Below are 24,955 nucleotides of genomic sequence, written 5' to 3'. Positions count from 1 at the left end.
CATTGTTAATCAACTATACTCTATTATAAAACTAAAAAAAAATTTTTTAAATGACACAGAAGAATAAAATAGGGACCTGCTATGAAAGTTCAGGAGGGGAAAGGGAAGTAATCACCTATGTGTTAGACACTGTCTTAGCTACGTTACATTTATCATCAATCTTCACCACAAAAGATTGTATTAATTAAGAAGTCATATGTCTTAAGTCATTAGGAAGTCATTTTTATATATGAAAGTAAGCCTTAGAAAATCTGGGTGATTTTTCACACATTCAGTAAATGTTGAACTTAAAACCAGAACTGTCTGCTCTAAAAATCCTTGGCTTTTCCCTGTTCTATTATATGACCTCAAACTTGAGGTAATAAAAGCCTGCCCTTTAATTACTGATAGGAATGGGGGCAGTGGGGAATGACTTTATGAGATGGTAGAAGTGAAAATAGCAAGGTACTGATCCTTGGGAACGATATCTCTTACACTCAATTTTTTTACTTTGTTCTTTGGCAGGTTCACATAGCATTCAGGATAGAAAGGGCAGACTAGGAGTGGGTCCACATTTGTGTGACTGGATCCCTACCTCCCAACTGAAAACTGCATTCCTGCCATTGTACTATCTTAGCTAAAGAAACAGTCACAGTAGTATCTTATTCAGACAAGGTTCTTTACCCTTAAAAGATTTGATTCACCCCCTGACAAGCGACTGTTTCCATCTTTGATGACCTGCTCTTCACCATTTCTTTATCATCTACTCTGTAATCCAGATCTTTTATTAATTTTTATGGTGAAATATTTTGTAGTGGGAAATTATTGGTAGTATTATTTGGTTTTGGTAATGCTTGATCTTTTTCTTTTCAGTCTTTATTTGGAAAAAATTTGACAACAATTTTGAATGAATATGTAGCTATGAAAGCAAAAGGTAAGAATTCAGGTTCAGGGATTTTTTTGTCAGTTTTATACAGCATTTATCTAATATTTTTAATTAGAAATAATTTTTAAAGGATATTAATACTTCTTAAAAGCCATAAGAAAACTTGTGTCAACTATGATGAGATAAAATTTACTGTGAAATATCTAATTAAATAGTTCATTTTTATTGAGTGATAAGTATAAAATAACACTTTCCTAAATTCGTGTCTTAAGGAGAAAGTTAGATTTATTCTCTCATATTGGTTATTTCTGTAGTTTACAACATGTTAAGAAAAGACTCAGCAGTAAAGAATTAGTGTAAATGATAACATTTTTTTTAAAAAGCTTAACATTTATTGAGTACTGTCTATTGCAGCATTGTGCTATGTGCTTTCATAGGTTTTATCTCAGTCCTTAAAATAATCCAGTGAGAGCTGTCGATTGTTTAGACCTGTTCTTAAGTATCAGAAAATTGAGAAGCCAGATAACTTCCAAGATCACAAAACTAGAAACTGTAGAGAGTAATAAGCCTTCAAGTTCAGGGCCTGAAGATTTTCTTTTCCCAAACTGTTTTCACTATCTTACAGGAATGTTTAATGTGTAAATGACCTCAGAAACAATATGTTATTGCAATACAAAGGTTTATATCCCACTTTTATGTTGGGTAGCTTTCTCTGGTTTGAGCTTTTATAAGTATATAGTAAAGAATTTAAATACCTTATGAATTTCCTATCATTGTGGCTTTAGAACACATCCTGAAAAAGACTAATTAGTCCTGAGGAATTTTACCTGTAATTCTAAGTAGAGTAGTTGCTGAGCAGTCATGGTGATTTCTACATGAGAACATTGGATGTAGAAAACTAATTTCCACACTCCATGGGGGTTTGTATAATTTTATAAATTTAATTTATAAATCAGATTATTTTAATTTACTTTCAAATGTCACATGATAAATAGAAGAAAGATTTTAAATAGTTTGTCTTTTTTATTTCAAAGAAAATATAAAATTATTGATCTAAAAAACCTGCATAGTTTTCACAAGTTTCCTCTTTCATTGTATTGTATCTGATTCTTAATGGCTTGAGCAAAGAAAGCAGCCTCGTTGTAGCTTTGCAGGTCTTTTACAAGATAGGCTTATTTCTCAGTTCCCAACAAAACGTCAACAGCTGAGATATAAGTTTTCCTTATTGATTTTCTGTGTCTGTTCAAATTAAATGATGAATTTTCTCCAACTGTATTTATTATGAAATGTTTCCTCTTATGATTTAGAAACATCAAATGATGTCCCAGCAATTTTGTCATCTCTGTGGAAGAAGTTAGACCATACACTTTCTCAGATCAGGTAATAAAAAGCTTATACAATAAGCTTATCAGAATGTGCATAATGATTTTGGAATGCAAGCGCATGTAAGAATCACTTCACATATAAATCTTATGACCTACATTGTGCATTTATATAACACTGATCTAATTTTGAAATTATAGATTATTGATATTTCTTTGTCTTTGATTGAAATAATTTGAAATTAAGTTGTGTATTTTAATAAAATGTTTAAAAATGAGGAAATTAATGGCACTCCTGGGTTCCCATAACAATTTGGAGGCAGATCTCTGGCTGAATACAAATCTAGTCCCAGTCTTGGTGAATGCAAATCTCCTAACGTGGGCCCCATGTGACTTCCCTTATACAGTTGTGTCTTCATTACACATGCAGAAAATTGATATGTGGAATCCATGCCTCCTTTGTTCTTCCCTTATAAAGAAACAAACTTGAATAGTAATACTTCTGAATCTTCTGCTTTTAGAATTATCACATGGGAACTAATCTGCCTTCTACATATGTCAGGGCCTTGGAATGCCAGTTTCACCATCCTTAGAATAGGTATCAATTTTAGAATGTATCTTATTTAACTAGAGTCTAGTATGAAAACCATAGTTTCTTACCCTTCTCCGACAGCTACAAGTGAATACCCCACTTAAGGAGGGGCCTTGTTTCTTTCCTCAGTTTAAACTGCTAGAATGGCTCCAAATGCTGTCTGTGTAACTCTGTACCACATCTTATTTGGTAGTCTTACTTTTTTTTTTTTTTGGCTGTGTTGGGTCTTTGTTGCTGCGCGCAGGCTTTCTCTAGTTGCGGCGAGCAGGGGCTACTCTTTGTTGCGGTGCGTGGGCTTCTCACTGAGGTGGCTTCTCTTTTTTTTTTTTAACATCTTTATTGGAGTATAATTGCTTTACAATGGGGTGTTAGTTTCTGCTTTATAACAAGTGAATCAGCTATACATATATCCCCATATCTCCTCCCTCTTGCGTCTCCCTCCCACCCTCCCTATCCCACCCCTCTAGGTGGTCACAAAGCACCGACCTGATCTCCCTGTGCTATGCGGCTGCTTCCCACTAGCTATCTGTTTTACATTTGGTAGTGTATACATGTCCATGCCACTCTCTCACTTCGTCCTAGCTTACCCTTCCCCCTCCCTGTGTCCTCAAGTCCATTCTCTACGTCTGCGTCTTTATTCCTGTCCTGCCTCTAGGTTCTTCAGAACCTTCTTTTTGTTTTTTTTTTATATCCCATATATATGTGTTAGGGTATGGTATTTGTTTTTCTCTTTCTGACTTACTTCACTCTGTATGACAGACTCTAGGTCCATCCAGAGGTGGCTTCTCTTGTTGCGGAGCACCGGCTCTAGGAGCATGGGCTTCTGTAGTTGCAGCACGCCAGCTCAGTAGTTGAAGTGTGTGGGCTCTAGGGCTTGTGGCGCACGGGCTTAGTTGCTCCATGGCATGTGGGATCTTCCCGGACCAAGGGTCTAACCTGTGTCCCCTGCATTGGCAGGCAGATTCCTAACCACTATGCCTCCAGGGAAGGCCCAGTAGTCTTACTCTTATTCCCCTTTCCTGACCCTCATCTTTCCTCCCCTTGCAAACATCCTCAAAGACATTCACAGTTTAATTAACACCTATGATTATTTATAAGTTACTGCAATATTTTATTGACAAGGTATTACATAAAAAAAGAAGGTTCTTAGCCAGGTGTTCTCCAAGATTGGTTCATACAGGGGACACAGGTTCGTGCCCCGGTCTGGGAAGATCCCACATGCCGCAGAGCGGCTAGGCCGGTGAGCCATAGCCGCTGAGCCTGTGCTCCGCAATGGAAGAGGCCACAGTAGTGAGAGGCCCGCGTACCGCAAAAAAAAAAAAAAAAACAACTGCTTATTCAGGACTTCCCCGGTGGTCCAGTAGTTAAGACTTTGCCTTCCAATGCAGGGGACGGCGGTTCCATCCCTGGTCGGGGAACTAAGGTCCCTCATGCCATGGGGTGTGGCAAAAAAAAAAAAAAAGTGCTTATTCGATTTGGTAAGTTTTGTGGCTCTTGTTGGTAGAGATTTATTTGACAGATTTTTGAGGACAATGGCACAGTGTCTTACTGTTTACAAAATATCGATACATGGGTAACTTCAGTTCATAGTAAAAGGAGAATCAGCTTGTATTGTGAATTTTCTTATCTGTTTGCTTTGTTCCTTCTTTAGAGCTTCCATGAAGTAATGTCATAGTCATAAATTTGATGAAAGCAGGATCTCCTTTGAAATCAACTTGGATTCTGAAGTATTTATGTATGGAGTTATATGTAAAATCAGAATTTCTCTGGGAAGGCATCTCTATAGTTATAAAAGATAATTGATAATTGTAAAATATTATATGTAGCTTTCTTAAATATATTGAGTTCCTAAATTCAAGTCAAATTGTACTCATAGTGGGATGTCAAGGCTCTCTAATGCTTATTACATTGGATAGAAACTTGGTTATTAAAATTATGTATGTGTGTATGTTTATATGCCACTGTTTTTCTCCTAAAGCAAATAAGATTTGGTTACCTAGAAAAAGTGCTTAGCTTTTTTGTCTGAGAGAGATTTCTTGCCTTTTAACTCATAATTTACTTAAAGTCTGACTGTAACTAAATCAGAATGTATTCGGCAATAGAAGTTTTTTAATGTCAAACTACTTTTGTTTATTAGGAGCATGCAAAGTTCCCCAGGCTTTGCTGCCAATCAGAGAGGTTGGTATTCAACTTTAAACTATAAATAATGTTCAGAATTACTTTAAACTCAAACTTACTGTCAGATGAACATTTTAGTTAACAATACATGTATGCTAAGTTTATATTTTGTTTAAACTACTGCTTTTCTAAGTACTGTTACCATATTAGGAAATAATATTTTCATTTATTGTAAAAATATGCATTTTAAATATTCCTTATTTTTCTCATTGACTCTCATGTATTCACATCTTTTAATTCTCATTCCATAAGTCTGTTTCCTAATTTGTGGAGATGTTATCAGTGTGAATTATTACAGAAGAAATGTATTCTTGGATTTTTAAAGTTTGAATGTACTCAATTTTAGTTTGTTTCTTTTGAAATTATCATGTAAACTTAGTTGATATTTTTAAGGGCTGTTTTTCAGTCCGTAGATCCACCATGTTAAACATGTAGTAGAACACATATCATGTAAACTTCTTAAAATTCCCAAAATACTCTGACATTGAGTTAATTTTTTTAAATGCTCATGTGTTTCAGCCCGAACAAGAAGTGGAATTGCAGAAATCAAACGGCAGAGAAGGCTTGCATCTCAAGCAGCTCCTGTCAGTTCAGAGTTGCTGACTTTACCGTATCTTTCAGGGCAATTTACTAATTCTCCTTTGACAGCTACACAAGTTATTCGGCCAACTGGCCAGATTTCAACTCCTTTGAGGTCAAATTTTGTAGTGGTCAACCATTCACAGTCACAAGACTCTATGACCCGTAAGTTTACATTCTGCACTCTTAAATTTTGTTTTTAATCAAACTGTATAAATGAGATGATGTGCTAATATCTTTATATTCATGGTATAAAATTATAGCAAAAAGTAGATAAGAGGCTAGAAGTAGAATAGACATTAGGTAAATCTGCCATTAAATATGCATATTATTAAATCTATGAGACATTTTAATCTAGGATTCTTCTTATGTCTGTTCTAACTGAAGTCCAACCTTGAACTCTGTTCTAGTTCTCAATTCTCTTCATTAATAGAAAAGACCCTGTTATTTGATTTTAAAAGGAATGTGCATTATATTTCACCACCTTCTTATCTTTGTTCATGGTAGTCTGTCCTGCTGGAATGAGGAATGTTTTTCCATCTCTACCTGTTGAAAATCCTGCGTATTCCTGGCTGAATCTTAGAGCTAGGGATAAACTTAGAGATCATCTGATACTTCTTGCTTCTTATATACTTGAAATTATTATAAACACATGATATTAAGGGGCAAAAGTCTAGTTAATAACAGAGTTGGGGTTAGAACTGAGGTGCCACCTCTCAGTTCTTAGACCAATCTGTTTTCTCTTCTGCACAGGTAAAATGTATTGACATCCACTATGTTCTCCCTTATTTCCATCTTTTCTCCATCCTCTTTAACACCTCTGGGTAAAAACACTTACCCAGTACACTTAGTTTATACTTCTTATAATTATTCTGTTCTGCCATGATATTTTTTGTTGAGACTATTCTGTATACTGTACTTTGTATTTTATCATAAAACCTTAAGTCACAGAGACTATGTTTTATATATCTTAATATATTCTACTGTGCCTTGCACAGAGTAGGCACTCAGTGTATACTAACTGAATTTAATATAAAATAATAATCACTTTGTAGTGCTATTTATTTCATTAATGCAAGTATAGAAAACTATTCAGTTTCCTTGACTTACTGCTTTGTTCTCTTGAAATACAGCTGGAGAGGCTTTAAATATCATTCCTGGTCCTCAGGAAAGGAAAACTCATGCCAGTTTAATGTCTCCTGGTAGACGCAAAAGGTAAATGCCTTTTAAAAGGACAAGTTCCCAATAACCTTCCAAAAAAAAAAATTACACCAGGATATTTACATTGTGAATAAGGTAACAAGATTGCATTAAGTACTTGAGACTATTTACTATTATATCCATTTCAAAACACTTTTTTTTTCCCACAGTCTATCCTCCCTGAAAACAGGTTGTGTTTTATAATCACTGACCTATTCACTGTTTCATTAGAAATATATTTTTTCTATAGTGGTATATAGAAAGGTATATCTTAAAATTGATGTTAACTCAGATTTTTTGAAATAAGCATTCTTTTAAACAAATATAAATAATATCTGCATGTTTTAAGGTCTACAAACACATATTTAAAGTTCTAAATCGATGGTTAAAAACTCTTCTCAGGGACATTCTCTGAGAAAAGTTTCTTTCTGTCCTATTTAGCCCATGTGTCTTTGTTTGAAGGATATTTCATAAAAGAGAGATAATAGTTTAAAATGTTTTTTCTGTTTTCTCAACTGCCATGCCATGGGTATTTTTGTTGGAATTTTTACTGTTGATTGTCTCTCAAGTCTGACCTCATCCTCCTTTATGGCAAGGTTTCTCACTTAACCACCTAAAACAATAGAACTACTATAATAGTATCTAACATTTATAAGAACCTTGACCTTTTTATAAAGTCTTTACATATACTTTATTGAATTCTTTCATAAACCCAATAATGCAGTTGGTTTTATCCCATTATAGAGTGGGTCAGACGGTACCTTGCTACAGACCATATAGCTAATAAGTAATAAAGCTAAGCCTCAAATTCATTTCTTAATTCAAGTCTATTAATGCTTTTCAACTCAACTGCCCTTTGTTCCTACCACAAATAGAGAAAATATCTTTTCCACCATGATCTTAAGATTAGTCTTCACATGTAATTATCATTGAATTGGTTATTCATACTAGTTAAAAGACAGGCTTTTAAAATGTGTTTCAGTGAATCTCAAAGGAAAAGTATCACTTTGTCTGGACCTCATTCAACAATACGGAATTTCCAGGATCCAAATACATTTGCAGTAGAAAAAGTAAGTGACCTTCCCAAACTTTGCAACTTAAGATATTCCTGAGTTTATAACTATTGATATATACACAAATATATATATATATGTATGTATGTATGTATATTTAGATTATGTGTGTGTTTGTGTGTGTGTGTAAAATACAGTATTTCTATAAGACTTCAGTAGAGGGAGTTCCCTGGCAGTCCAGTGGTTAGGACTCCGTGCTTCCACTGTAGGGGTTCAATCACTAGTTGGGGAACTAAGATCTTGCAAGCCGTGCAGCATGGCCAGAAAAAATACTGTGGTAGAATTGCCTTGGGATAGACTGTAGTGAAATTTAACAGTAGCAGATAGTCCAGTCAGAATAGATAACACGTGCAAATGCACCAGGTAAGAAACAGAAGTGTGTTTACGAAACTGTAAATACATCATTGTTGCTGGATTATGCAATATAATAGGGCATTTTTCCTAGAATAGAGACAGGTTATTAAAAATTTTGTGTGAAAAGCTAAAGAGTTTGGAACTGTATTTTGTAGTCAGTGAAGAAAGAGTTGGTGAAGGATCTGTGAAAACCCTTGTAAGTCAGGTGTTAATATCGAGGGAGCCACCATAACTTTTTGAGTTTCCACCTAGATTTATTAAAACTATCCAGCTTCCACTGATTCTTTTTAAATAAATAACATAATACTCTATCCTATGCTTTTGCTAATATTGACTTTGTTTTCCAGCAAATGGTTATTGAAAATGCTCGAGAAAAAATATTAAGCAACAAATCTCTTCAAGAAAAGCTTGCAGAAAACATTAATAAATTTTTGACTAGGTAAGCCGTTTGTGTTTAAAATATCTAATTGTTTTTGCCTAATTGAGAACTATGCTAAAAATTTTCCTTTCTGTATTACAGTGACAACAATATTGCTCAAGTACCTAAGCAAACAGATAGCAACCCTAGTGAACCAGAGACTTCAATTGATGAACTCCTGGGACTTCAGGTATGGGTAAGGGTGTGTGTGTGTTTGTGTGTGTGTAGGACATATATTCATAGTTAAAACTGATGATATTCTTGTTTCATTTCAAAACCATTACTAACAGATGTATAAAATGATTTAAAATAATAATTAAAATATAAATTTCCTTCATTATCCAAATGTAATCTGTTCCTGAAAATGTGTTAGTGAATTTTCAAGGTCAAAATTGCGGTTTTACGTAAGGTAGATAGCTAGTGGGAAGCAGTCGCATAGCACAGGGATATCAGCTCGGTGCTTTGTGACCGCCTGGAGGGGTGGGATAGACAGGGTGGGAGGGAGGGAGACGCAAGAGGGAAGAGATATGGGAACATATGTATATGTATAACTGATTCACTTTGTTATAAAGCAGAAACTAACACACCATTGTAAAGCAATTATACCCCAATAAAGATGTTAAAAAAAATTGCGGTTTTATTCCAATTTTATTGAAAAATAATTGATATCTCTCACTGTATAAGTTTAAGGCATACAATATGATGATTTGATTTACATATATTCAAATTGTGTTATTTAGATGGTAAATGTAATAAGACATTCCTAACCATCTAATAACTAACCAACTCTTCCATATATCAATAAAACACTTTTCCTGTATCCATACAACAATGTCATGTATTTCTTAGTATTTAATAATTAAAAATTCATTAGTGGTTATATTTTTGTGCAGTAAGCAGTACTGTACAGTGTATACAAAATAAATTACATTTCTTCTGCACCTGCTACAAACTGTATAAAAATATAAATACACAATGAAATAATATGTTAAAGATACATGATGAATCCAAGTAATATTGAACAAAATAAAATGAACAAGACACTTTAAAAAAGAAAAGATACTAACTAAATGAATAATTGTCTGTGAGATTTATTGCTAAGAGAAGGAAGATAGGGGCTATAGTCACTTGCTGTTCAGTGAGAGTGAAGATGAAAGAGGGTGAGCTGGTAAAAGAAGAATTTAACAATATGAGTTTTAAGATTTGTCCAGGTGCAAATACCTTTTTGAAGAACAGCTGAGATTTTGGCTATTGCATAGCCTTTTGCTTGGACTCTCAGATAATACATTCAGTTTTGTTGCTGTGCCACAAAATGAATTCATTATAATGAATTTATGGTAGTAGTTTTCTTTCAGATGATGAATTCTGGGTGAAACCACTGAGGTTTTTTTTCTTTTTGTCAGTTCCTTCAGAATACTATAAAAAAAATTTTTTTGGATACATTTTCCCAAAGTGAAATTCAGTAAATTTAAGAAAACATGACAAGCTTTCGAAAGCAACCTTTAAATTATTTAGCAGTCTTCTTTAAAAAACTTCTCCTGTCTTAATGTTCAACATATCCCCTGTTCTAAATTTTATAACCTTCAACTCCTTACTTATATTTTCTCCACAAAATAATTAGGTACTTACCATAATCAAGACACTCTATTAGATACTGTGAGAGATTATAAGAAAATGAAGACACAACACTGTGTTCATGGTGTTCATAATATTGTATATTGGGGAAAAGTTAAAAATTCAGATTTCAATAACTTTGAAAGTACAGCAGTACATAATGCCCAATGGAGTAGTATATACATAAGCTTCACTAAGAGAACAGAGCCAGTTGTACAAATAGGTGAATTTTTAAAATGTTTTTACGCATCTTTGTGTCCTTGGGGTAGGCAAAATTTCTTTGGCTACACAAATCGCTGTGTTTTTTTTTTTAAGACTTCTGTAAAATTCAAAATATCCGTTTGTTAAAAGCATCATTCAAATTAAAAGGCAAACCACCAACATGTATTCCAAGATTCCTTCAATTCTGATTTTTAAAGTTTAGGCTCTAATAAGAAATTTACTAGAAAAATGTGTTTCTTCAGCAGTAACTTTTGTAAGAGGGTATGCACCAGTTCATAGTTTGATTAACATTGGATTGTTGGCTCTTGAGATTATTTATATTACTGTAAATTTTTAAGTCCATCGATACAGAAATAATTTGTTCAAGCTCCTGGCTTTCTCCTAAATCACATTTCATCAAGAATTATTGATGTTCTCTGTATATCTTCATTGTCAAGGTTAACTGGTTCTTTAACTTCAAGTTTCTCTTTTCATTTTATGGCCATTTTTACTTTAAAAATCCAAGTTTTTAATCACTTCATGAGAGTTCCACCTTACCTCTTGCTCCACATGAATTTTCTATCCCTTGGGATCCAAATGTATGCTTCACCAAAATTGAAGAAAATATAGCATTGCAGAAGGATTTACAGATAAGTTTGTCATTCCATTTAAATCATATTGATCTCCAAAAAAGTTCAAATGTTCATAAACATGGAAATTAATTCAATAGTAAAGAAATACAAATTAAGACAACAGATTACTTTTATGTCTTAGACTGATAATGCTTAAAAATTGATATTGCCCATTATAGGTAAGAGCATGTACATTGTTACATAGAACAGAACAAGCATTCCTTTTTATTTTTGATGGTGATACCATTTTATTCATTGCTATTTACCAATAAAACTGATAATTAATATTACCTATCCTTTCAGTTTATATATACATAAATTATTTTTCTTTTTTTAATTTATTTATTTTTATACAGCAGGTTCTTATTAGTTATCTATTTTATACGTATTACTGTATATATGTCAATCCCAATCTCCCAATTCATCCCACCACCACCACCCCACCTCCTACCCCCACCCCCCTCCCCGCTTTCCCCCCTTGGTGTCCATACATTAGAACAAGCATTCTTATACAACTTTTCTGCAAGGCTTCTTGACAGGATTTCTCAAAATTTTAAATGTATATATTGTTTGACCTAGTAATTTCACTGATAAAATTAATCCCAAAGAATGAACAAATGCCTGGATAAAGATTTTCACGTATTATTTACCATAACTGAAAATTAGAAAAAATGCAAATGTACAAAAGTGAGAATTGGCTAAATGTGGCAGAGTTATGTAAACAAAAGAGTTCTTTCCCTTTAGAAGGATAGTGGGTTAAACGTTTAGTTTTGTACCCTACTAAAAAGACAGTATAGGGAATTTTTAAAAAGCATAAACCCACAGGGGCTTCCCTGGTGGCGCAGTGGTTAAGAATCCACCTGCCAGCGCAGGGAACACGGATTCAAGCCCTGGTCTGGGAAGATCCCACATGCCGTGGAGCAGCTAAGCCCGTGTGCCACAACTACTGAGCCTACACTCTAGAGCCCGTGAGCCACAATTGCTGAGCTCACGTGCCACAACTACTGAAGCCTGCATGCCTAGAGCCCGTGCTCTGCAACAAGAGAAGCCACCACAATGAGAAGCCTGCACACCACAGTGAAGAGTAACCCCTGCTCGCCGCAACTAGAGAAAGCCCGAGCACAGCAACGAAGACCCAACACAGCCAAAAATAAATTTAAAAAAAGAAAAAAAAGAAAAAAGCATAAACCCACAAGGACAGAGAAAGAATTTTTTAGAATTTGAAATGGACAGGTGGTACCTGACTTAGCAGACCCAGGATTCTAAGCCAGTAAACACAAAGTTCAGGTAAAAGCCACTTTACAAAACACTTGACTCTAGTACCTCTGAAAGTAAACGTAAAGATAGGGCTACAAACAGGATGATAAGGTGTAAAGTTTAGGAAGTATATAGTTAAACTCGATATCTTTTCCCCATTTACACTGTTCCTCAGAAACACTACTTCAGCCATAAACTGTCCCAGCAAGAAATCTAACTCACTCAAATAAGAAAAACTAAAAATACAGATGGTTCTGTAATTATTCTACAGCTTAGACAATAGTTGACAAGGTCCCTGCCTCCTTATTGGCACAGGGTTTAAAGACAGCTTTTGGCATGCTCCTTTTAAGTGTGAGCACATAAACAAGGATTGTCCAACATTTGAAAGAAGTATTTAAAATGAAGAGACAGGGACTTCCCTGGTGGTCCAGTGGTTAAGACTTTGCTTCCATTGCAGGGGGTGCGGCTTCTATCCCTGGTTGGGGAACTAAGATCCCCCATGCCATGCGGCACAGCCAAAACTTTAAAATTTTTAAAATAATAAAATGAAGAAACCAAAACAGATAAAAAGAGTGAGGTAGATCTATATTGAAGGCCCTAGAAAGCAGTGTACAACAAACTTATGTGAAGAAAGCAGGTTAAACAACATTATTAAACCAACCTCATAGAAAAAGAGGTCAGAAGTGGAGGAATTGGATAAAGGTGGTCAAAAGGCACAAACTTCCAGTTATAAAGTAAATAAGTACAGGGGATGCAGTGTACAACATAATGACTATAGTTAACACTGCTGTATGGTATACAGTTAACCCTTGAACAGCTTGGGGTTAGGGGTGCTAACTCCACATGCAGTCAAAAACCCACTTAAACCAAGGGGGAAGGGGGGGTGGGATAAACTGGGAGATTGGGATTGACATATATACACTATTGATACTATGTATAAAATAGATAACTAATGAGGACCTACTGTGTAGCACAGGGAACTCTACTCAGTGCTCTGTGGTGACCTAAATGGGAAGGAAATCCAAAAAAGGGGATATATGTATACATATAGCTGATTCACTTTGCTGTACAGTATAAACTAACAATATAGTAAAGCAACTATACTCCAGTAAAAATAAAATTTTTTTAAAAACCCACTTAAAAGTTTACAGTCAGCCCTCCATGTATCCTGTTCTGCAAGTGCAGATTCAACCAACCTTGGATCTTGTAGTGCTGTAATACATATTTATTGAAAAAGTTCTGCATATGAGTGGACGGACCTGCACAGTTCAAACCTATGTTGTTCAAGTGTCAACAGTATTTGAAAATTAAGAGAGCAGCATATCCTGGGGCTTCCCTGGTGGCGCAGTGGTTGGGAGTCCACCTGCTCATGTAGGGGACACGGTTCAAGCCCTGGTCCGGGAGGATCCCCCATGCCGCAGAGCAACTAGGCGTGGGCACCACAACTACTGAGCCTGTGCTCTAGAGCCTGTGCTCTGCAACAAGAGAAGCCAGCACAATGAGAAGCCCACACCGCAACTAGAGAAAGCCCACGCACAGCAACGAAGACCCAACACAGCCAAAAATAAATAAATTTTTAAAAATAATAAAAATAGCATATCCTAAGAGTTCTCACAAGGAAAAAAATATTTTTTTCTTTTTCTCTCTTTTTTAAATACGTATATGAGATGATGGATATTAACTAAGCTTATTTTGGTATTATTTCACAATGTATGTAGGTCAGGTCATTATGCTGTACACCTTAAACTTACACAGTGGTGTGTGTCAAGTAATAAAGAACATTATAGCATGGTTTTATTCTATATTTTATTTTAATGTTTGGGGATATAGTCACCAAAGTGATTAATTAGTGGTATTAGGGAGCATTCACTTTCTATTTTCTAGTCTTCCTGTTTTAATTTGTTTTAAGTGAATAGTGTTACAATCAGAAGAAATTTTCTTGGAAGGGAATACTACATAAAAGGTACAAAATATCAGATATCCTCTAATTACTTTGCTGGTATTAAACCATACTAATTCAATTAGGATCACGTTTTGTTTGTTTTTTGTTTTTGCAGAGTGAAATCCACATGTCTGAAGAAGCTATACAGGATATATTGGAACAGACAGAATCCGATCCAGCATTTCAGGCACTCTTTGATCTATTTGACTATGGTAAGTAGAACATTTCTATCAAAGCAGTTAGGAGAAAAAAGTTTCTCCAATTTCTCTGGAGAAACAGCTTAAACAGAGTAAAACACATTTCCCAGAGCATCTGGAAAAAAGTTCCTATTTTCATTAAAGCAAACATGGATATGAAAGAGTTTTTTTGTTGCTTTTTTGTTTTATTTTTTTCTTAAAGATACTTTAGCTGTAAAAATAAAGAACAGTTTTGGGGGTGAGGGGGGTTAGTTGTGGGCAGTTTTGCCAGTCATCAAAAATGTGTTGAGGTCTACTCCCATACATATATTATACTAAACACAGTTGGATAATACAAGAGGAATAAAAAGATTTGTCTATTGCCCTCCCTCTTATGGCCTAGTGCAGTAGTTCTCAAAGTGTAGTCTCCAAACCAGCAGACCAGCATTGTCTGAGAACATGTTAAAAATGCACTGGTCTAGTGGAAAAATCATACTTGTCAATGATATATAAGGCAACATGTTAAAAACTATAATTAAAGGACTATAATTAAGACCAAACTTTAACATTTGCTTGACCACTGTCAAGCTGTATTAATTGATGCTTATTTTTATTTTGGTCATTTAACCAATTGTTTCCCTATTCCCTTTTTAACAGGTAAAACAAAGAATAATAAAAATATATCACAAGGCATTTCCAGTCAGCATATGGAAACCAATCTCAATGTAGTCTTAGCAGGTGAAACTAATCTAGCAGTTAAAGGTTCTTTTGAAACAGGAGAATCTGGTAAGAATTTGATATTGTTAATATCAATCTAAATCCTAATATCAGTCTCAAAATCTCAAAGGCAGAAAATGTTGTTTAATTTGAAAGTTGTTCAAATTACCACATAGATCATTTTTGTGTTTCTAAGTTTTCTCTTCATTTAAAAAGAAAAAATTATTCCCACGCCTTTAGTACTTTGATTAAAAGGTGGATTTTTAGTACTCATTCCTTCATGATGCAGTAGACACGCACAAATTGGTGTTAATAGTGTTGACCAGTTCAACCTGTCTGTAACATTTAACGTAATTTTTTTGAGACACATATTCAGATCCCTAATGTGTAAGGTTGGTTTGTGGTATTAATCATCCAGCCTCGTAAGCAAGCTTAGCTGAGTGCTCAGTATCAATATCTCACTTATTTAGAGGAAATTGTATACTTGCTGATAGTCCTGAATTATGGGTTTTATGAGGTTTTAGGTTATATTCCTATGTGTCTACTAGTCAGTTCTTTATGTTTCTGCCTCCCATAGAGTACCAGTATGGCATATAATTGTCCCACAATAACTACTTATGAATGAGGGAGGGCAGTGAATATGTCTATCCTAGAGCTTTTAAATATTGGCCAAGTTTTTTAAAATTTCACTTTTGTGAAACATATGCAGAAGTGCACAATAAAAGTGTACTTTAGCTCATTGAATTATAATCAAGCAAATACCCACATAACCATCTCTAAAGTCAAAAAATAGAATACCACCAGCACCACAAAAACATCTCTTCGTATCTCTTCGCAATCACTACTCCTTTCATCCCTGTTCCTCAAAGATAACCATTATCCTGGCTTCTCTCACATTATCTTGGCATCTTACACTTGCTAAACTTTATGCCTCTTTGGTACCACCTCTATCCATTTCTGTCTATGCCAAGCTATGCCACAATAATCTTTTCTGTTCATCTATTCTTAAATTCCATGACCCCTTCCAGCTCCCTCAAAAGACTTCATGGCTTCCAAGTTTCACATCACGCCTTCCAAAAACCAGTTTTGGAATATCTCAGACTATATTCCTATTTTGAGCCCTTTGCCTGTACCCAAACCCAATCCTCCATTTCTTAGGCTGAATTGTAGGAGGGCGTGTCTTTCTCATATATATTATGTGTGGAAGATTGTGCTTCAGATAAGCTCTACCCTGCACAAAATGAAATTTGAAATCCTATTTTCTCAGAAAGTCTCTTCCCACTTCGTTGAAACTGACTACCCCTGAATTTATGTGGCCTGTATATAATTTCCACTGGTTTCCCCACAATAAGGATTCACATGTGCTCCATATCCACTATTATTTTACCAGTGTCACATTAACAGAATTTTATGATAGTTGATACACATTTTTCTGGATTTTTCCCAATATTTTTCATATTGTTAATTGTTATTATTTTCTGTCCTAAACTGTGAATGATGTATGACACAGTATATCAGTATTTTCTCAAATGCCCTTTCTTCTTTTTCCAACTATTAACACTTTTATTTGTCAAGATCTCCTCGTACAATAACACTTTCTCACATCCCATAGGCCAGAAGAGGTGCCTTTTGTTCCTATACTGCTATGGTTTTTGGCATGTTTCATTATGACTTTCTGTCCTATGTCTGCCTCCCTTAGACTGATATCACCAAGGGTGGAGGCTGGGTCATTCATCTTTGTATCCCAGTACTGGTCATGCAGTTGATCTTCAGTAAATGTGTAATAAATGTTAAAGTGTACACAATAACATCAAATGTTGATCATGCAAAATGTAATTGGCCCCATTTCACCTTCAAGAATATATCAGATGAAGTATGGTCATTAGAAATGGTAGAAGTTGAAAAGTCAGTTGTTTTGAAAAAACTATGTTTGTAGCCAGTTTTTTTTATATATTAGTACACATTAAATGTTCTTAAACATATATGCTTTTTCCTTCATTGTGTCATCTGTTTTCTAAAAAGCTTGAAAAACAATTTGGCACTTGTTAAAAAAGGCATCAGTAATAAGAAAAGTACCTGTAAGTGTTTTGATACTCAAAAAATGAGAGAGTGAGTTTATCAGACTTCCACTTGCTGGTATATCAAAGATTAGTTACTTCCTTGGCAAAACAGGTTTTATAGTAAAGATGACTACCTTAAAAGCTGTTACATACTCACCATATCTTTCTGCCATCCTAATATTTTGCAGATGATCAATCTGGTCAACCCCCATTTTGTACATCCTATCAAAATGAAGACACATCAAATGTTTTGAAGAATGGCAGCAACCATGATGAGCTTAGACAGGAAGCCCAGGAACATTTTTCCCAGATAGACTCTAGCGTCCAGAAAAAGGCCTTTAAAACAGTAGTATCTACTGAACAGAAGTGTAACCTTGATATCACCTTTGAGTCTGTGCCTAATTTGAATGACTTTAACCAAAGAGTAAATTCTGATGCTGAATGTAATGAGCATTGTGCTGAATTATACACCAGTCAGATGTCTACTGAAACTGAATTGGCTATGGAAGTTGAAAAGAATTCTTTGTCTCCAAGTGTGCAGAATGAATCTCGATTACAGCCTGATCAGTCTGATATACCAATAACTTCATTTGTTTCCCTTGGTGGTGAAACTAACAATGTGAACTTAATTCTCTCTGGAAAAACTTCTCAGCTTTTATCCCAAAATATTCCATTAACTGGAAAGCCATCTAAAAAAGGTCAATTTTGTGAAAGTTCTGACGATACAAGAAGACTTACAACTAATTTCCATGGTTCCAAGTCACCAGATTCTAGAGAAATTCACCAGAGTAAAATTGAAATTAATAATGTGTTACCAGTTGCATCACAGCAACTTTCAGATTGCCAAGATAATTCTTCACTTCAAAGTAAAATATTACCTGTGTCTGTTGAAGGTTCGGGTTTAACTATATCTGAACAAAAAGTAGAAATTCACCTTGGAGATTCAGTATCTTCAATTAAACAACCATCTAATGATTCATCATCTGTTAAGTTAAATCATACAGATCATGAACCTCAGCCCTCCAAGTCTGAGAAAGTTGCTTTGGGTTCACAAGAGCCTTCATCTTCTGTAAAAGAAGATGGAGATAGTATTTTTCTATCTTTAGGTGAAAATAACTGTGAGGAAGTTACATTGATATCCCCAGAAGCTAATCCTATAGAAGATATACGTTCTCTTCCTTCAGAATCTGTGTGTTCTTCAGTGAGGGATTCTCACCCTGAGTCCCAGAATACTAGTGATAAACCTGCTGGCAACAAGTCAGCAGAGATAGATGCATCAAATATAGTCTCTCTCAAAATTATCATCAGTGATGATCCATTTGTTTCCTCAGATTCTGAACTTAACAGTGCTGTTTCTAGTATCAGTGGAGAAAACTTGCCAACTATAATTTTGTCTTCTCCTTCTAAATCACCTGCCAGAAATGCAGAATTAGTTAAATGCCTGTCTTCAGAAGAAACCACAGATGCTATCTCATCTGCTGAAGGAATTGGGGATTCAGCCTCAATGGAACAGAGCCTTTTAGCACTCAAACCTGAAGACTCTACAGTAAACAACACTCAGAATGAAGAGAGCATTGCTTTTTCAGCCAATGTTACACCATGTGTTTCCAAGGATGGAGGATACATACAGTTAATGCCAGCTACAAGCACAACTTTTGGCAATTCAAATAACATTCTGATAGCTACTTGTGTAACTGATCCAACAGCCTTAGGAACAGCTGTCAGTCAGTCAAATGTGGTGATGTTGCCTGGAAATTCTGCACCTGTGACTGCTCAACCACCACCTCAGCTACAGACACCCCCAAGGTCAAACAGTGTATTTGCTGTCAACCAAGCTATGTCACCCAGCTTTTCACAAGGTAACTTTAGAACATATTGAAGTTCATTTCTCTGGAATGGGATCTAATTTCTCTTGTGTGTGCTGTTATTGACTAGAAGGTAATAAATCATGGATGAGAGTATAAGAAAAGATTCAGAAATTTGTGATTATGGCTTCTCTTTACAGAATTAATTCAATCAAAATTTTTTTTAATCTGCTAAGCTATGGAATTCAGTGGTTTCATTTTTTATTTCTTTTTCTTTCCATAGTTCTCAATCCATGGCTAAGCTATCAATACAAGAAAAAGACAGGGGGGGAAGACTAATTCATCAAATAGCCATATACCTACTAAAACCCAGTGTTGTGGGAGATTTTTCTTAAATAGTTATTATAGTCTTAGTTTTCAAGGAATTTATTACCTATTTGGAAAGACTTTCAAGACACAACTTGAATTTCTCCCTGCATAATACCCTTTGTAATTTCTCACTATCTTCCACATTTGAAAATTGATCCCTGTCTTTAGAATTCTTTGTTTATAGGAGCACCTCTGGCATTTATTACATGCCATTTTATGTGTAGTTAGTGACTGACATGCCTGTCATAGTGGTCATTCTTGATTATATGTTCCTTGAAGGTGGAGTTTATGGCACATTCATCTACACTTCCTTAGATATTGATTCCCAAGCTCCTTTCCCCTCTTTCTTTTTTTACATTTAGGCATACAATTAAATCAGATTAAATATCAGCAATTAAGTATTAAGCCTGATGGATCTATTTCAAGTGCTGTTTAAAATAAGATAAAGGAGGGATCAGAATTGGTAGAAAAGGTGGAACTTGAGCTGAAGCTTAGGTAGTATTTGGAGTAAAAGGAAGGGAATCTTAAGCAGTACAAGGATAGGTAGGTATTTGAGAGACTGAGGTAGGTGTTCAGGAAAGTGAGGAAATCAGCCTTACAGGAGAAGTTAATGAATTTATTAGGAAAAGATTAATTTACAGGGCAGGTTTAAATTATGATAGCCATAGACTATATTGTTGACCATGTAAACATTGTATTTTCTCCCACAGTTTTTACTGGTTGCTCACTTATCTGGACCCTTTCTGACAAATACCACTGAGATTATATTATAGTTTGGGGTTGTGAGTAAGTCTTAGACTGTCAATATTCAGTTTGGACCATTATTTTCTGGTAAAAGATTCAGACTTGAAACCTGCACTACCAATTTTTTGATCAATTTCACTATTCTTTCTAGAGGAATCAAGGTACAACTAAAATATGATCTCCAGGATGTAGAGTCTTATGCTTATTCATGATGTTTACTTTGACTAATTGCCATAAGAATAATATTCAGATTGACTTTTTCTTAATTTGTTAGCCTTGTTGTTGTCCCTAAATTAATTTTTTTAAAGGAGAGTAGATTATATGAAAAACTGATTATAATTATATAGGATTTATTTCAAATTAATAATTACTGGGGCTTCCCTGGTGGCGCAGTGGTTAAGAATCCGCCTGCCAATACATGAGACACGGGTTCGAGCCCTGGTCCAGGAAGATCCCACATGCTGCAGAGCAACTAAGCCCATGCGCCACAACTCCTGAGCCCACATGCCACAACTACTGAAGCCTGCACGCTCTAGGGCCCGTGCTCCACAACAAGAGAAGCCACTGCAATGAGAAGCCCATGCACTGCAACAAAGAATAGCCCCCGCTTGCCGCAACTAGAGAAAAGCCTGCATGCAGCAACAAAGACCCAAGCAGACATAAATAAATAAATCAACAAATAAATAAATGTATTTATTTTTAAAAAACACAAAACCTTTAAAAATAATAATAATTACTTTGGTGTCTTGTGTTTATTCCATTTTATTGAGAATTGTTGGTTGTTTTTTTTTTAGGATCTGCCATTATAATTGCTTCTCCAGTCCAGCCTGTACTTCAGGGAATGGTGGGAATGATCCCTGTATCTGTGGTTGGACAGAATGGAAATACCTTTTCTGCTCCTCCTCGGCAGGTGAGATTTATGAACTGAAAATGGCTCGGTGCTGCTTTTCAAACAAAGTATAATTAATGGCTTCTCCTCCAGGTCCTTCATATGCCTTTGGCAGCACCTGTTTGCAATAGAAGTATCCCTCAATTCCCTATCCCTCCAAAATCTCTGAAGACTCAGGGACTAAGAAACAAGCCTTGTACAGGTACATTTTTAAGTTCATTCATGTCAGCTTTATGTGTGTGTACTCCTTTGTTTGCAGCAATATGACGGTATTTTTTTTTATTTTTTGGAATACTAATAACTTTCCTAACAGGTGGTTGTCCAACCTTTGCTTAAAGTTTTTTGCAGTGATTAAAAAAAGAAAAAGACAAATGGAACAAAACAGAGTTTAGAAAAAGACCGTGTATTTATAGCAACTTGTACATAGTAGAGGTAATGTCAGAAGTCAGAAGGGATAGGATGGTTTGTTTAGTAAATGAAACCATTGGCTATTATATATATTACAGGGAAAAAATAGATCTCTTCCTCACAACATATATAAAGGTATGAACTCCAAGATGATTAACACCTGAAAGTGAAAAGCAAAACAAATAATGAAAGAAAATGTAAGAGAATATCGAGATGATGCTGAGATAAAAGATTGCTTTTGAAAAATGAAAAAATTTGATAATGCTGACTACTCCAAAATTAAAGACTTAGTTCAGTAAAAGACAACATATACAAAGTAACACGAGATTTTCATTCATGAATGAAAATACTGATGAATGTTGTGGTGAGTTCTCAAACTTCTCTACCTCAGACTTCTCTATCTTCATGGGTGACAAAATGCCCATGTTGTTAACCTAACAACACCCTAACCCTCAGAATTGTTGACCCCTTTCATTTCTGAGTCTTTAATCTTCACTTCAGCCAACCTGTCCCATAGCTTTACCTTTAATTTTTCACTACTTGTTATTAGACCTATATAATTTATAATGGTCAATAAACTCTCTCAAAATACTTACATTTCTGTATATCCATTGAATCTCTCTTCAACCAATGAGAGCTCCTATTACTTGAATCCTTACCTTTACCTGAATTTTCACTTCCTTTCTGCATTCATTTCCTTCCCTATCCAGGCTAAACCCCACAATCCACCACATCAGCCACTTTTCCCAGTACTCTTATACACCTTCATATTCACATTCTTCTACCATATCCACTTAATACCCTCTAGCCCTGGATCTATCCAGCCAACCATTTCTCTGCCTTTACACCTGGGCTTCTTAGCATTGCTTTAGAAGTGATTCCATTCAATAACACTTAAAACTTTCTCACCCTCACTGCCACTTAGCAATTATTTTAAATGTCTACCTGTCTTCTTTCTCTCCCATTCCTCCTTAATACTATTTCAGACTTACACAGGTCTTCTCAGATCTATCCAGTCAGCACTCTCCTCACTCTAGGCCAATGATTTTGATTTTTATGCTGCCAGAGTGACTTCCTAAAACAAATCTATTCATGCATCGTCCCTATTTAAAACTCTTAAGGATTCTCTATAAAACCTTTTGCATAATACCCAAGGTCCTACACGATATCATCTTTGCTTTCATTTCTGGCTTCATATCTTGCTGCCCTTCCACATAAACTCATATAAGTCCATGGAAATTAAAATATGGCTATTAAAAAATAATAATAATAAAATAAAATATGGCTATTAAAACTCCAGAGCATGTGCTCTGAGTGACATAGGCTTACAAACATGACAGTTAAATGGGCAGAATTTTTAAATAGGTATAATATAGTGTTTTCTTTAAGTAACTTTTTGGATCTAAGTAGTACCCTCAAATGCTATACTGAGCATACTAATCTGTAAATCAAAAGACTGGATTCATATTTCCCTGAAGTTAAAGCAAGTCATTTGCTCCATATTTATATTTCCTCAGTAACATGAATGAGTGATCGTCTCGTGTATATTACAAAGCTGCTTTTTTAGACCCAGTATGTGAAAGTATTTCATTTGTACATTAGCTATAGCTTAAATTTTTCTCATGGTGTCTGATACTGTGGTCTGTTCTGTTTTCTTTCAGAGAAATATACTTTCAGGAATGTTTTTCTTTTCTAATTAACTTAACTTATAATTCCAGGAAAACAGGTAAATAATTTGGTGGATTCATCAAGTCACTTAGTTGGATGTCATGTACAACGGTGAGCATAAAAGTAGTTTCTATCATAGAGTATTTGGATGCTCAAGTTAAAAGCATAAAGAATTTCTTTATGTTGCTAAGAAAAATTTTTTTTTCTTGTAGAACTGAAGTTCCTGACAAGAATATGGCCACAGATCTTGGGAAAAAATTGGAAGAAATAACAGTTCCCTTCTCAGTAGAAAGTATAGTTCCAACTAGCAAAACCTTTGAAAGCCACAGGCGTGTGCTCTGTTTTGATAGCACTGCTTCTCCTGTGGCGAATACACAGGGGACAAATCATAAGACGGTGTCCCAAAACAAAGAAAGGAATGACATTTCATTTTCTAATCTTGACTCACCCATTGTTTCCTCCACCTTAAAACCCCCTTCTAATAACGCTCTCAAAAGAGAGAGAGAGAAACCTCCTGTGCCTAAGATTTTATCTAAATCAGAAACTGCCATTAGCCGACATACCATAAAAGAAACTCAGTCAGAAAAGAAAGTTTCACCCACAGAAACTATACTTGAATCTTTCCATAAAGCAACAGCTAATAAGGAGAATGAACTATGCAGTGATGTGGAAAGGCAGAAAAATCCAGAAACTTCAAAACTGTCTAATGGGCAGCAAACTGGGGGTGTACGGAATGAGAAAACTATAGCTTCACTGCAAGAGCTAACCAGAAAACAAGGCACATCCTCAAACAGTAAAAATGTCATTTCAGTAGGTGCACCTGTGAAGGATTTAAAACAAGAACAAACCAAGTCTGCCAGTTCTTTGATTAACCCACTCACCAAGCATACCACAGAAATGTTACAAGATATTCAGTGGCATAGCCCGGTAAATAGACTCGCTGATAGTACTGATTTATCTGTACCCCGGACATCTGGCTCAGGAGCAGGGGAAAAACATAAAGAAGAACCTACAGATGTTATCAAGGTCCCTTCTAGTAGGCGTTATGGTGAAGAGAGTAGCACACCCAAAGTAATGGTCCCTCCTGTCACCCCAGACTTGCCCGCCTGCAGCCCTGCCAGTGAAACAGGGAGTGAAAACAGTGTAAACATGGCTGCCCATACATTAATGATTCTCTCCAGAGCAGCCATCTCTAGGACTACTTCAGCTACTCCTCTAAAAGACAATACACAACAATTTAGAGCATCTTCAAGGAGCACCACAAAAAAGCGGAAGATCGAGGAATTAGATGAGCGTGAACGACACTCCCGTACTTCTAATAAAAGTCTTGCAAATTCATCAATACCAATGAAAAAGAAGAAAATTAAGGCAAGTTTGAAAGTCTTAATTTCAAAACCACACCTTGCCCTTCCTTCAGTGCTCAGATTAAAGATCTCATCATTTTTTGCCATAGCTACCTAACTGAACATTTTGGTCAAGATAGCTTTGAATTTTGATTGACAAAATACATTCTCTAGGGCTTCCCTGGTGGCGCAGTGGTTGAGAGTCCGCCTTCCGATGCAGGGGACACGGGTTCATGCCCCGGTCCGGGAAGATCCCACATGCCACAGAGCTGCTGGGCCCGTGAGCCTGTGCTCCGCAATGGGAGAGGCCACAACAGTGAGAGGCCCGCATACCGCAAAAAAAAAAAAAAAAAAAATTCTCTAGCAGTATCTCTCAGCCAGTGTGGTACTCAGAAGTTATCTAGATGAAACGTAGCATTTTCAAAACAGTTGCTAAGGCGTGTATTTATAAACATCTTCCTTGGGAAAAGGAGGTTTTTGTTTCTGTCATGGTAGGACCCAAGGTTTGGTGGGGAGAATGACATAACACATGAAAAATTGGGAAGCCAT

The 24,955-nt window shown here is 35.6% G+C and overlaps 1 protein-coding gene across 4 annotated transcripts in view; it reads left to right on the top strand.

Annotated features, from left to right (window-relative positions):
* NPAT (nuclear protein, coactivator of histone transcription) overlaps window positions 1-24,955 on the top strand; it is a 61,591-nt gene that overhangs the window by 24,941 nt on the left and 11,695 nt on the right. For 2 of the 4 annotated variants that reach the window (XM_089915506.1, XM_089915508.1), the window contains 15 exons: window positions 853-913; window positions 2,173-2,245; window positions 4,917-4,957; window positions 5,477-5,701; window positions 6,670-6,751; window positions 7,719-7,806; window positions 8,511-8,602; window positions 8,684-8,777; window positions 14,343-14,439; window positions 15,061-15,189; window positions 17,369-19,039; window positions 20,893-21,008; window positions 21,081-21,189; window positions 23,114-23,174; window positions 23,276-24,431. In XM_089915506.1, coding sequence (XP_089771632.1) covers window positions 853-913; window positions 2,173-2,245; window positions 4,917-4,957; window positions 5,477-5,701; window positions 6,670-6,751; window positions 7,719-7,806; window positions 8,511-8,602; window positions 8,684-8,777; window positions 14,343-14,439; window positions 15,061-15,189; window positions 17,369-19,039; window positions 20,893-21,008; window positions 21,081-21,189; window positions 23,114-23,174; window positions 23,276-24,431 — 4,095 coding nt within the window. Of the gene's footprint in view, window positions 1-852; window positions 914-2,172; window positions 2,246-4,430; window positions 4,515-4,916; window positions 4,958-5,476; window positions 5,702-6,669; window positions 6,752-7,718; window positions 7,807-8,510; window positions 8,603-8,683; window positions 8,778-14,342; window positions 14,440-15,060; window positions 15,190-17,368; window positions 19,040-20,892; window positions 21,009-21,080; window positions 21,190-23,113; window positions 23,175-23,275; window positions 24,432-24,955 lie in introns of those variants that run through there. The other 2 variants (XM_022561586.3, XM_089915509.1) reach the window with 2 other exon arrangements.

The sequence above is a fragment of the Delphinapterus leucas genome, chromosome 7 (genome assembly GCF_059928025.1).
Source record: "Delphinapterus leucas isolate spDelLeu-1000000601 "Yukka" chromosome 7, BTC_Dleu_Yukka2, whole genome shotgun sequence".
Classification (NCBI taxonomy): Eukaryota; Metazoa; Chordata; class Mammalia; order Artiodactyla; family Monodontidae; genus Delphinapterus; species Delphinapterus leucas.
This window is presented reverse-complemented; position numbering and strand designations above follow the sequence as displayed.